This window comes from Passer montanus, unplaced genomic scaffold (genome assembly GCF_014805655.1).
Source record: "Passer montanus isolate IOZ18808 unplaced genomic scaffold, ASM1480565v1 scaffold11, whole genome shotgun sequence".
Classification (NCBI taxonomy): domain Eukaryota; kingdom Metazoa; phylum Chordata; class Aves; order Passeriformes; family Passeridae; genus Passer; species Passer montanus.
The window spans coordinates 18,400,743-18,414,763 of NW_024357613.1; the positions used below are offsets into that span (position 1 = coordinate 18,400,743).

The window sequence follows — 14,021 nt, forward strand, 5'->3', positions numbered from 1 at the left end:
CTGGAATGGCAAATACCCCACACTGAGGTAGCTGTGCCCTTCCCTAGGAGATATGCAAAATAGTGTGTGCAACAATTTTGTTCCTTAATATGTAATACTAGGCAGAATTTTTGGTAATAGGAAAATTTTCCATTTCAGGCTTTGTAATCATGTTTGTTACACACAAAGTAGTGTAACTATTTGATTTTGTGCTGCTATGTTAAAGTGCAAATGTGCTGATAATTTTTTTTATACTGGAGTTTAGTGGCTGAAACTCTAAACTGTTATTCTTAAACAATTATTTGAATTAAAGCCAAACTGTATAACTGATAAAGATCTACTTCCCATTGCCTTAAAACACATGTTTCCCACACAAATATCATGTGTAGCTTCTGATGAGACTACCCCAAATTATTTTGATCACTGGTAAACAAAGAACCTTCCACTCTTATATTTCCTTTAATTTGAAGGGCAGTTGAATGCAGCATTAGTAAGAAATAATAGTAAACATAATAATAAACACTGGAAGTATTTTTAAATGGGATCTTTTAATTATCATCGCAATTTATGAGATAGAAAGAAAAAAAAATGGTCTAAGCATGCTGGTTTAGCTCCCTCATAAGTAAAAATGTGACTACCAGTAGTTGGGTCATTTAATCTCTGCTTTAAAATAAGAGAAATTAAGCAAAGAGAGTGGCAGCAACAGCTGGAACCATGTGCCTGTGCTCAAACACAATTTATTCATAAAACTCAAGAAGAGCACAGCACAGCTGCAGAGCAATTATGGGGAGGGGAAAAAAAAAGAAAAAAAATCCACAAACCCTTCAGAACTGATGAATAATGATACTACCAAGGAAATAAGATCTGTCATTGGAGTTAGAAACACTCAAGATTAACAAGTGGTTTTTTTCAGACTGAATCCTTACATTATAAATGTTAGTTGCTATGGATGCTGGTTTTTACTTCTGATACTTCTTCCTTCTTGGCTACTGGGATAATTCCTCCTAAAAAAATCTCCACAATTTAAATCTGCTTCAATTCTGTTAATCCATAGCATGCTTTCTCTAAAATATGTACACTAGAAAGCTGTCTGACACTTCTGAAGAGGTATGGTGGGTGAGTGAATATATCCATGTCCAAAGCAGCCTAACTCACAAATATATTATACTTTTTTAAATTCAGAAGCTGCCACCGACTCTCTATTTTCATCAGTCTGAATATTGCCAGAATAGCAGCTTCCATCATTCTTCATCTTTATGATATATAAATTCAGCAGAAATGCTTTTCTGCACCCTTTTTAGACAGTGGGCTGAAGCACAGAGAAGTTACCTGTTTCAAGAAAATACTCTTATTTCAGGTTGCCTAATTCAGACCAGACAAAACTAGTGAGAAACCAGTAAACAGGCATGAATATGGTTAAGAACTGAAGTTACAACCATAAAGTATCACCACTGCTACTTGAATTCCTATTAGATAAGCTGTTGTCTGGCTCTTCCTTCCACTTGTCCCTCAACAGATCTTTTTGCCTTTGTTTGATGACCTAGGAAGACTCACCTGTCAGAGGTAACACAAGAAGATTGGGCTGCATCATCTGATGCCACCCAGTGCTGGAATTCTATCAGCCAAGACAGCCTTCCACAAAGCCAGTTTAGCTCCCATTTTAGTACAAGCTATTGAACTATTTCCTGCCATTGCAGGGGTTCTGTTCATTCCTCCAAAAACTTTTTCTTAGAGAGAAAAAAAAAATCTAAATGAAGCCCTGATGGCACTCAGCAAATACATAAAGAACTTCTCATTCTTAAGCATTTACATGTCAAAAATTTAAGAATTTTATTAACTAAAGGGTTAAGGCAGACAGAACAAAGCTCTATTTGGTTTGCCATACATCATATTGTTAAACCAGTAAATTACACGGACAGAATAATTTACCTTTTCACCTTCTTCACCTTTACTACCTGGAAAGCCACGTTCACCCTGGAACACAAAAGGATAAAATACAAATCTCAAACAAACATTGTTCAAGTAATTGTATTCTTTAAAATAATTTTACTGCACTGAACTTTTATTATGAGACAAAAATGAAGTAATTTGGATGCTGATTGTCTCTCATTCAAAAGGTGTGAAATGTCTACCAAAAAAAAATTATATGGCTTTCCATAGTTTTGTCAGTTAATAGGAGTAATTTATTTTTCCATTCATCCTAAGGGATTTTCTCAGATTTAAAAATTCTCAACTATTTATTGACTCTAAATCTGCTTATTAAAGTACTTATATTCTTCTGCAGAACCAATTTTAATACATTTATTCCCATTAATACCTTCATTTTAATTTTTAAATATAACTACTCAACCGTGAAGGTCTCCTACCCAGATCAAATGAAAAAATATACAGATACGATTTATGAAAAGAAAACTAATTTCTTTCACTTTGAAAAGCATATGAAATTACCCAAGTATTAAAAACAAACCAAAACAAAGAAAGAGAAAACACAGAAGGGGCGAGATTTAAACTATTAACTCAAGCTCAGGTTATTTCAGCAGATTGAATTCTTTGTTTGATGGTATTTCAATTAAAAGGCCTATTGTAATGCTCTTTCCAGCTCTAATTTCCTAACTTTTAGCTCAGAAAAGGATCACAGTGTACAATGTTACTATGCTAACATCTTCATCAAATGCAATCTGCAGTCTGTCTATATTATACAAAAATAACACCTGCTCTAGGTTTTTATTAATGTATGCTTGCATGTCTTGTGAGGCACACAGAAGACAGATGGGCAAAATGATATACAGACAGCACAAAAACTACCTAATTAAAAAAATGCAAACTTTTTTTTTCTCCCTCAAATAATGTAGCAGGAGACAGTTTGCATGCCTTTTCCAGTGTGCAGAATTCAGTCTCATGGCCTCAGTACAACACACATGATTTTTATACATCTGTAGACAAAAAGAGTGGAAAATATCCAAAGGAAAGCTTATGGTGTTTTTAAAGTTCCTTTAAAAATTAGACAGAGCAATGTCTAAACATTCTTTCACCCCTCAGAGAGTGTAATTTCCTTAAATAGAAGTTTAAGGTTTAAGTGAGGTTAACTAGAACAGCTGGCTATAACTTACAAAATTTGTAGCAGCATTTTGTCAAATCTTTCAAGTAATGTATCATGTACTGATCATGCACTACACATCTGGGAATTGAATTCAAAGCTTTGGAGGTGTGCAGAAGTATAAATTATCAAATAGTTCTGGACTTTTCATCACTTCCTACAGTGGTTGCCTTTTATTTTTTTCTTTTGGAGGGGGTGGCTTATACAATCAACAGCTGAGTTTTAGAAGCAAGCCCAAGAGCAAGCATACAAAATGGTATCTTGAGAAATAAACTTCTGCATGTCCTCACATAAAAATGAGAGGCCAATTCCTGAAATAATTTACAAATGTATACAATTTCTGCTCAGTTCATCTAGTTTCCTTTTTTTGTGAAAAATCGTGTCAGATATTCTTTTGAAGCCCCTTCCAATCTGGGTTGTTCTATGTCTCCCATTCTTCTCCAACTGCTGTTCATACAACACAGCTAATACTTTAAAAATTTTGTGGTAGTGTTTTCTACATTTAGCTTTCCCATTTGTGCTTTTACTCAATCCCAAATTCATAATATGAAAGTTATTCTGAGATACAGTCAACATTTCTCTAATTTAACTTGTATTCATTGCCTCTCATCCTCTCATTGTACTTCTGATAAAAGTCTGACTCTAGCTTTTCCACAGGTACCCAGTATTTACAGACAGCAACGAGTCTGCACACCACCCCCCAATTTCCAAATCATCTCACCTTAAGGCTGAACAGGCCCATCTCCCTCAGCCTCCCCTCTTACATCATGGGCTTCAAGCCCTGGCCATCTCAGTGGGTCTCTGCTGGACTCACACCACGGAGCTGCTCTTTACCCTCTCCAGGGAGCTCCAAAGTGGATGCACTCACCAATCACTCTTCCTGGTCTGCTGGACATGCACCTGCTAAGGGAGCCCAAGATGCCTTTGGCCTTATACAAACAAAGGGCATCCAGCAGAACTCCCAACTCCCTTTCTGTAGAGCTGCCTTCTATAAATTTGGCACGTGTACTGTGGCATGCGGGTATTCCTTCTCAGAGGCAGGCCCTCGTGTTTGCCTTTGCTTAACTTTAAGACTTCTGTGACGGTTCATTTCTCAATATTGTTCCTTCCCTACCTTCCAGCACACTGACTACGTTCCTGCATTTGATAACATCCACGAACTTGCTGAGAACCCTATCATGCATGTTATTAATAAGGACATTAAATAATATCCAATATTGCTTCATGGGGTATTGACACTTGTTAGGTAGCAATCAGACTGCATAGCATCATTCCACCTTTGATCCCAATCTCCCACTCACTGTGTTCATTTATCCAGTCAGAACCACACAGATTCTAGTGTAATTACGTGTCTGAAGACTAGGCCAAAAGCCTGGCTGGAATCGAGGTATACAACACCCACTGCTCTCCCCTAATCCACAGTGACAGTCATTTTATCAGAGTAGGCCATCAGGTTGGTCAGTGTGATTTATCCTTGGTAAATCCATGCTGGCTGTTCACAGTGACCTTCTAGTGATTCCTCTGTCCAGACATGCCTTCCAGGATGTGCTACATAATTTTACCAGGGACAGAGGTGGGGGTGACTGGCCTGCAGTTCAATGGATCCCTCTTGAAGATGGACCTGATGTTTGTTTGTTTCCAGTCATCAGTGACCTTTCCTAGTAATCATATTTTTTTTTATGACAGAGGTCAACCCTGCAGTCACATCAGCCAGCTGCCCCAGTACCCCTGGATGCATAATGTTTGGTATTGTGCAAGCATCCAAGTAGCTTAACTGGTCCTTAACACTCTCTTCTGTGGCCAGTGGTTCACCATCACGCTCTCTGCTGACATGCTTAAATACACTGGGAGGCATGAGTGCAAAACTTACTAGGGAAAAAAACAAGGTAAAAAAAAAAAAATATATATATACTCTCAGCCTTTTCCACATCCCCCACCCCATTAAGCAGCAGGTCCACCTTTTCTTCACCTTTGTTTTTGCTGTGGATGCAGTTAACAGAAGCCCTTCATGCTGCCCTTAAAACTCACTTATTAGTTTCAATTCCAGATGAGTTTCTGTTCCCTAACTCCATCACCACATGCTCTGGCAGTGTCTCTGTGTTCCTACTGGGTAGCTCACCCGTGCTTCCACTGCTTACTTTCTTTTCTGTCTGAGGTCAGCCAGAAGCATCTTGTTCATTCACGCTGGCCTTCTGCCACACTCACTCAACTCCCTGCATAACAACATGGAGTGCTCTTGGGGTTTTAAGAAGCTGTCCTCGAAGATTAACCAGCTGGGCTCCTCAGATTTGCAGGACAGTTTCTATCATTCCTTGGCTTCCTCTTTGCCAGACTCAAAACATTTTTCTCCTTGAAACTCTCCTTAGATGTCTTGTTTTCTAGGCCCCTGAACATAAATTAATTCCCTGCTGGACCCTCTCTGGTTTATCCACATCCCTTGTGGAAGTGAGGGTGGAGGACTCCCCCAAACATGACACAGCATACCAGCAGCACCACCAAGCAAACAAGTGAAAGTCCCTGATCAGCTAGGTGCAATTTTAGTTATATTCATAATTAAATCTCACAATTCAGTCTCATGTCTACATCCCCATTATTTTCAGCAATGCTGCTGTTCCACAAGTCAGTTCTTGCCTGTACCAATGTTAAGTGATCAACAATATCTTATGTTTCAGAAATATCCCAGATTTTTTTGCACATATCTGAATTTAAAAAAAAAATCCAAATAAGGGAAAATAAGAAATATAGTCAGCAAAATGTAGGTCAAGAATTTAGGAAATTTCCACTTGACAGTATAAAAATATAATAGCATTAGCCACCAGTAACTTACTTCAAAGAATTGAAATGCTGCAGAAATAAAAAAGTGACATTTTAGAAGTATCACATATATGGCTGACTTAAATTCTCCTTTGTGTAGCAAAACTCTCATATTAAGTTAGGCAAAACATTTCCAGTTTTTCATGGACAATCATTGATTTCTTGTCCTGACATCACAGCAGGATTGCTGATCTGATTCTCAGTGTTTTAAATATGTCTGCAGTACAAGTCAGCAGGATCCTGGCTTTGACTGTAGAAATGGATAGACTGTGGTAATCTTGTTGCTGAAAAAAATGCTGGCTACCTCATCTGCAGAAAATAAGTTCCTTCCTTCCTTCCCCTTGTGCTATATTACAGGAAGTATCTGCCCTAAAGATACACAAATTGCATCAAGGTCATGTTGCAGAACATTTTCTCAAATTTTTAATAACAACAAAATAATGGGGAATTTTTTTGTGTGGTCTCTTAATTTGTTGAAGCAGCAGAACTATTTCCCCTACAATTTTCTAAAAGGAATTGGCTGGACAGACATTAAGACTTAATTCCAAATATTTGCCATTAAAAACACCTGCAATCAACAAAAAATCTGACTATGAAAAGAGGAAATTTCAACAAGTATTACCAGCAAGGTCTATAATAAGTATGTCTCTTTTTGCAAGTTCTGGCCTTCCTACAATATTTGACTTCTGGAAAGGAGCAAAATATTAAAATGGAAGAGTGGAAGTGCTGCTCCTGATTTTGCTGAGATCTCAAGACTCTCAAATTTCAAAGTTTTGACTCTGTAATCTTGTACTTCAAAAGACCTGTACAGTTTAAAGAATCAGGCAACTGGTATTAATGCAAAATAATACTGCTGAGCAGGTTTGTACCCCAGCACCACGTCCTTTCTCTTTTGAAAAAGAAGTCAATAGTAAAGTTCCTCTGTCAAATTATATAACTCAGAAACTGGATATGTAACTCAAGTACCATTTATGCAGATAGTGGACAGATGGCAAAAAGGATGTTGCAACTGCAAATGGTTAGAAGGAAAGTTTTTAAATTTGTTTGGGTGTTTGTTTGGTTTCTCTTCTACCTTGGAGCCAGTAATACTGGGTTTGCCAGGAGCACCTACTAAGATAGTTTCCCCCTGAAACAAAATGTGCACTGTCATCATTTTACAGACCTAATTAATGACTGAGCTAAACTAGGAGAAAAAGGCATCTGGACATGCATTGCTTCTCATTCCTTTTCTATGGAATAGCTGAATTTATTTCTAGGGTTATTTATGTCTCCTACCTTGTATTTGGTTAATATGTTTTTCACTTTCAAAATAATAGACCATTAAGAATTACAGGTTATCTAATTCTCTAGCAAATGCAGCCGTAGGTTGCTTCAGAGAACTGGACAACAAAATTTAGCGAATTTTGATCACGTGGAAAGCTTTCTCAAGCTTCATTTCAGGCCCTGTTCTGAAGAAGACAGTCCAGAAGGCACTTGCATGCTCCCCAAGTACCTAAAACCCCAACAAATGTGCCAGAACTTCCACTGTCTCCCCAGTACCTATCAGGGAATTGAATACACAGGGATCTACCCTTAAACCATTGGATCCAACAGGGACCTGTACGCACAATGCTGACTGCTGGTTTCTAGGCTCTGCTCAAAGGGACATTTCAGATCTTTCCTTCATCTCCAAGTGCCCAACTTGCTCAGCAGGGAGAAAGGCAAATCCTGATCCTCTGCAACCAGGCAGGCTTGCCCTACTTCCCAAGTGAATGTTTTCTATAAGTTGTTAATTTACTGTGCCCTGTAACCCACGTTTTAAAAAAAGAGCAAAGTAAGTCATCTGTAAAGCTGTCACCCCTGGCCCTGAAATGACTTTCTCCTTACACTGCCCAGGAAGGATCTGATTTGAATTTGCAAATTCCATTCAGGGAACAAGATGCTCAAATGTTACAATTTTAAAAAAAGAGTGAAGTAAGTAATCTGTAAAGCTGTCACCCCTGGCCCTGAAATGACTTTCTCCTTACGCTGCCTGGGAAGGATCCGATTTGAATTTGCAAATTCCATTCAGGGAATAAGATGCTCAAATGTTACATACAGAAACTGAGCATGAATAAAACCAACACCCTGTTAATCAAAAATGTTTTTAAAAGGTAACTATTCAAGCTGAGCAACACAGTAAACTTCCTTCTCAACATTTGAATAAGGAGTATTTGAACAAAAGAAAACCATAAATCAAGAACTTTGAGTTGAGAGTCAGACAATTCAATTCTGCATTTAATATATAGCTTTACAAGGAAAAAGTATAGTTAAAAGCCTAGTAATATCTCATTTGGAATTAAAATACAAAAAATTGCAGTAATTTCCTTTTCCATTCCTTCTTAGCAAAGTGTATTAAATAATTATAGACCTAGTGAGAACCTGGCTCCGCCACTCAAAGCTAAGAACCACCCTCCATTTACAGATTCATGAAATATGCCACCATGAATACATTAATTTTTGTCATAATTAAACTATAGCTACTGAGCTAAATTCTGATAGAATTCATTTGTGCTCGTATGGCTTCTAATAGGAGCTTAGAAGTCTGATTAAAAGAACCTAAAATGAAATCCTTTCTCCATTCCATTCATGGATCTGATGTCCTTGACAGAGGCTGGCCCTAATAACTTGCACACCACCCAGCTGAATTTTCTGTCCATGCCAAAATTCAGCAACAAAAGAAAGTTTTTTAAGTTCCCTTGCTTGATTCCAAGCCAAGCAGGAGACAAATGCCTCCAGACACAAAAAGAACAAAGACAAAGGGAAAAACTCCAGACTCTCTTAAAAACAGAAAAAGACAATAAAAGAATGATTATTCATCAGAATGATGCAAATAATTAAGCACATTAATACAAAGCCCTAATGACATACAACAATTAAAATAAATCTTAAAATAGCTTGCTAAAACAGCATTTTTGTAACTCCACTTATAGCAATTTCCAACTTCTTCTTTCTAGCTCCAGTCTATAACAATATGTGGGAAAAAGTAGAAGGGAAAAAGTCTAATTAATCATTACAAATAAACATTAGCCCTTCATTTTCTCTAGATTTACAGGATGGATGTGAAAAATTCTTCCTAGTCTGCTACCAGATAATAAAACTTCATCTTATCTACTATATTGGATCATTGTAAACTAGAAAAACACCCTCAAAACACAATCACAGGTTTTTATGAAGACAAGCCATAGGTCTTTTGTCTTCCATTGCTTAACCATTGTTTACAGATTATTATTTCCTCAACACAACAATGCAAAAATACACTTTTACATCAATACCATCATCATCGATTCTTATTAAATCTAAAATGATTGATGTTGTGATTGCTTTAACTACTTTCGAAATGTGTAATGTATTTATATACATGGTCCTTAATATACTTACAATTTATTGAGTTTTTCAGTTTATAATTGCACTAGAACAGGTTATAAAACTAGAGAATTCTGAAGGCAGCGTAAGATGTTTTGTGTGTATGTATATAACAACATTCTTAGAATGCATTTACATCAGTTTTTATACTTTGATTTCCACATTTAGCTATTTCCCTTCCCAAATAAAGGACTTTCACACTAAAAAAATTGAACAGAATAGAAGGAGAGGCTATCTTAACATACAAGTGTATGAACTTTATCAGGAGCATTGTTACCTGTACTGTGAAATAATATCAGAGCAAAAAATGAATTAGGAATCACATTATCTAAACACACACACACAAAAATAAAAAAATAATTTCAAAAAAAGGAACCAAAAAAAACAAGTGTTGAAAGAACTTTTATCAATCACTTGGAATGTGTTTTGCTATTTGGACTATTTTAGGCACTAACAAGATTTATAATGGCAAACATACTGGAACTTCATGAGATTCTCTTCAAGGCTGGGAAAGAGAAACAATTACTGTAAAATATTTCAAGCAATTTTCAGACATGGTTCTATGAAATTAAAAACAAACAAAAAAGAAACCCAGAAAAAAAAAAGCCACCAAGAAGCAGTCAGATGCTTCTCCATTCTCAATATGAAACCCAAACATTTTTATTTTTAAATTTACTGGGGCACTGCCAGTAGCTTGATTTACTAAACAGGCTTGATACTTCAGGGTTACTAGCAAGAAAACTCATCTTAATAGCAGCAAAATCAGCACGGTCAAACACTACTTAGTGTTTTGATAATTTATGGATATGTGCCTTCCATTAGTCTAAGTAGGCCAGACCCTTGGAATAATCTAATAGCCTGGTGTTTTAAAATGAGGACAACTATTTTTAGCATTGCAGAAATGGAGCGGAATGTTCAACAATTTACTGTCAGTGGACTTGAGCAGCATCCTCCCCCGTGGAGCACATACCCAGCCAGTGCAGATCCTCCAGCAGGGGCAGAGCTTTGCCTTGAACAGATAAAATTCCCACACCAATTTACAGTCCATTATATGACACCTTTCTTAGCCTACTGGAATATTTCTTTGTTTATTTAAATAGGCTCTTGTTAATGGTTAGGATCACCTGACAGAATATTAGTTATGTAAAAATGTATTCAAAATATATTCATTAAAACTTGCTCCATGAATTTCCTGGATTCATGTCAAGAAGTTTCTGCTGAACATTATGACATTTTGGCTTCACTGCATCTACCAAGCCTTTCATTCCCTCTTGGTTACTGCTGAGCTACCAGCACTTCCTGAGCTCTTGCTCAGTGCTATCCTTGTTGCAAACTTGATCCATGTGAGCAAGAATAAGATCCTCCCTTAAAATAACCTGATGAAGAAGGGCTTGTGACAGGTAAATAGTTCATTTCCTTTGCTCTGTCCTGCTTCCACAGCAGCCCCAGTGGAGCAGATACACCATGGCTTGGCCAAGGGGGTCAGGGCAGGTCAGAGGGCTCCTGTTAAGTAACTGCTCAAAGAGAAAGAAAAATGGCATATTATAACATAGACTGAGTTCAGAAGGCACCATTCTTCCTCATTCCCATCACTTGCAGTTACCCCTCTTTGGGACAAGACCAACTTGCCTATTCATTCAGGATGTTAATATACTCCAAATTAAATGACACATTAAAATCTCAGTTTTGATGCTTTATATTCAGACTAAAGAATCAGCAGTTGTAGACAGCTCAGAGCATCAGAGGACATTGCCACAGGGCTCCTTGCTCACAACTGCACTCTCTTTAGTTGGCATTGTTTCCTTTTTTTGCTATGAGCATGTCTCAAAAAACATGTAAATCACACAATATCTATATTCAAATACATAAAGCATATTTATATTCAAATACATAAAACATATCTACATTTAAATGCGTAAAACATATCTATATTCAAATACATAAAACATATTTTATACATAAGTCAAAAGTTTGTTCCTATATTTTCCCCCACAAATTATTTCCACCCAAAAGAAGAAGTCAGAGAAGTTGTTCTGAAAAACCAAAGACGAAAGGATCACTCAACTTATTGATATGCAGAACTACAGCCAGGTAAAGAGCTTTTTTTCCTTTTTTTATTTGGTAATAAACAGACTGAAATCTTTGGGACATATGTCAAGGACTGGTTTCTGTGCCATCAAAAAAGTATCAGCAGAAGCCTCTGTTATCAGTATGCCTTCTTTCTGCCTTTGGCAATTACAAGTGGTATTCACTGTTATTGCATGTCCTTGAAGAGGTGGCAACTTAAAAATACAGTGCAGACGCAAATTAAACATGGGCTGGATAACAATCCAGTTCATTTGACCTACAACATCATACACAGAATATTTAAAAAATGCAAATAAAATTCACAAGAACATTTCCTGTAGAGTAGAGACAATATGCAAATACGATTCTGGCTGAAAAAAATTCTCAAAGATTCAAAAGTTCTTATAGATGAACAGTTTAAAAATTAACTCTAGCCAGTTGAATATTTCCATTATCTGAAGCAATACAGTTGAAAAAAGTTTGAAGCAAACTTATGGACAACAGATAGTTCATTGCAACTATGTTTTTTTCTCCTTACAGCAACTCTGTCAAAAGGAAAATTGCCTGACCTATGCACCATCTATTAATTTACTGCTAATCCAACCATAACATAGTGTTAAAGCAAATCCAAATCCTATTAAAGTTTCAACAGAACTGGAAAGTAATCTAATTGGCCTTGCTCAAATAATATTTGAAATGTAATAATGCTAAATGTATGTTAAAAAGCATTATTCAATATGAACATATTGCTGAGGTCTTTCAAAAATAATATAATATTATTATTATACTCAACATAATAGTTGGACCCTCAGGCATTAGGAATGCAAAGAGCATTGGTCAACCTCTTACATCTCAGAAGATATTATAAGAGGACTATCATCATAATCATCAGTATACAGTTCCATAATCTGAGGATTCAGGAGGCACATTCTCAGCTGGCACAAATGTAAGTTTACACTAAAAAAAAGTCAGAGCCACAGGCCATTAAATACTAAATTCAATGTTTAACCACACAGATATGAAATGCAAAAAAGCAGTGAAAAAAAAAAATTTGGGTGAATCTAAAACAAATAGAACTGCATAAGACTGACATTTCTAATCTAAGTCATATCGGTACGTTTCCTGAAATGCCATATTGTTAGTGTGCTTGTAGCTGCAAATCTCTTTTTAACCACTGATAAATAAAGCAGTTCATGGTACAGTTTCCAGGTCTCCGCTTACACATAGATTTTTGAGGCTTTTCCAAGAAATGTCTCTCCTCACTTCCAAAACACTGCTTTTGAAATTTACTGTGTTTTGAAGACAGATTAAGAGGATATACCAACCACATATCTAGTACTCCAACTCACCTAGACTAACCTGGGAATCTGGAATCAGCAGATCTACTGTCAGCACAGGAGCCCTGGAGCTGCTCCCTAAAGGCGAGTCTCCATTTCCATAAATTCTGAGCATCTCTGTGGTAATGATGGCATCTCAGCCTAGCAGGGTTGTAATTTTCCCTTTCAGGCCTTTTCTTAGTCTCTTTGAGGCTTATTAGCCTACTCTGCATACTACATTTGGGATGCCTGACAGAATGCCACTTGTCCGCTATCCGAGGGACACAAGTTTTTGCCTGAGTTTTTAACCATCTCTCATTAAAGCCTAATGTTTATTTAGAGAATCAACACAACTCTGTCACCCATTTCTCCAGCTGCATTCCTTTCTCATTCTTCTGTGGCTCAGCAGAAGTACTGCCAGTACAGTGTATTCTAGAGGGTGGCATTTCTTCTGGCTATTTGACAGCACTGGCAATATAACCCTGTCACCACAGAGAGTCACGCACTTTTCTTAATGGATCCTGAAGTCTTAACATTTTCCAACTCATGGGTTTGATACCAGAAGACAAAAATATTCAGACCAAAGTATGGAGAAATAAGGTGAAGACAAACTGGCCACAGCCACTATTACACATCCTACCTGCTTAGGTACAATCAAAGATGATTGGCAAAATCATCCTGCTACTCTTCTATTTTCATTGCTGCCTTTGCTAGCAGAGCTGCTATCATGGCACTAACAAATGCCTTCTTCTCATTAAAACAAAACCAATCCACTCCTACTGCCACTGAGACAATCTCTCCAATTATGCAACGTGCTGTAATGCAGCTTACCACGAAGCTTCAAAAATTCATTAAGGAATAGCATTGTCCACATTGAGCACAATTCCTATCTGTTAAATATTTTCCCACATTTGCTCTTCCCTCATGGCCTCAGGTGCATCTCTATCAATACTGTACTGGACAGGGAATTTATTTTACTCCAGGTTTGTGCTACTCTGTCTGAGAAAGTCCCAAAACCTTGTTATGTTATGGGAACACAGACTAACACAGAGTATATGGCCACAGACCAGAAGTCTGGCACTCTCCTTCCATTCACACTTTTAAAGCAAATTTTCATTCTGTGAGGTGGGCAGCTAAATAATTATTTCTTGAGATATTATTGTCAATAGCTACAAATAATATTAAGAGCATCTTCCATGTGTAAAGATGACAGATTACAACTATTAAAGTTAATTATGAATTAATTTCTCCTGTTTAGAGTCTTATTTCAAAGAGACACTGTTATTTTCATGTGTGTGGGACAATCAGAAGAACTGTCATTCACAATAGAAAGGGAGCATAGAGAAAGGGGTGCTAATTCTGAA

At 37.0% G+C, this 14,021-nt stretch overlaps 1 protein-coding gene across 12 annotated transcripts in view; it reads right to left on the minus strand.

The window, feature by feature from the left end:
* The window catches only part of COL19A1 (collagen type XIX alpha 1 chain), a 186,152-nt gene that overhangs the window by 117,187 nt on the left and 54,944 nt on the right, over positions 1-14,021 (minus strand). For 9 of the 12 annotated variants that reach the window (XM_039727197.1, XM_039727206.1, XM_039727190.1 and 6 more), the window contains one exon: positions 1,909-1,953. The exons of the other annotated variants lie outside the window; for them this stretch is intronic. In XM_039727197.1, the coding sequence (XP_039583131.1) occupies positions 1,909-1,953 (45 nt within the window). The remainder of the gene's footprint in view (positions 1-1,908; positions 1,954-14,021) is intronic. 12 annotated transcript variants of the gene reach the window in all.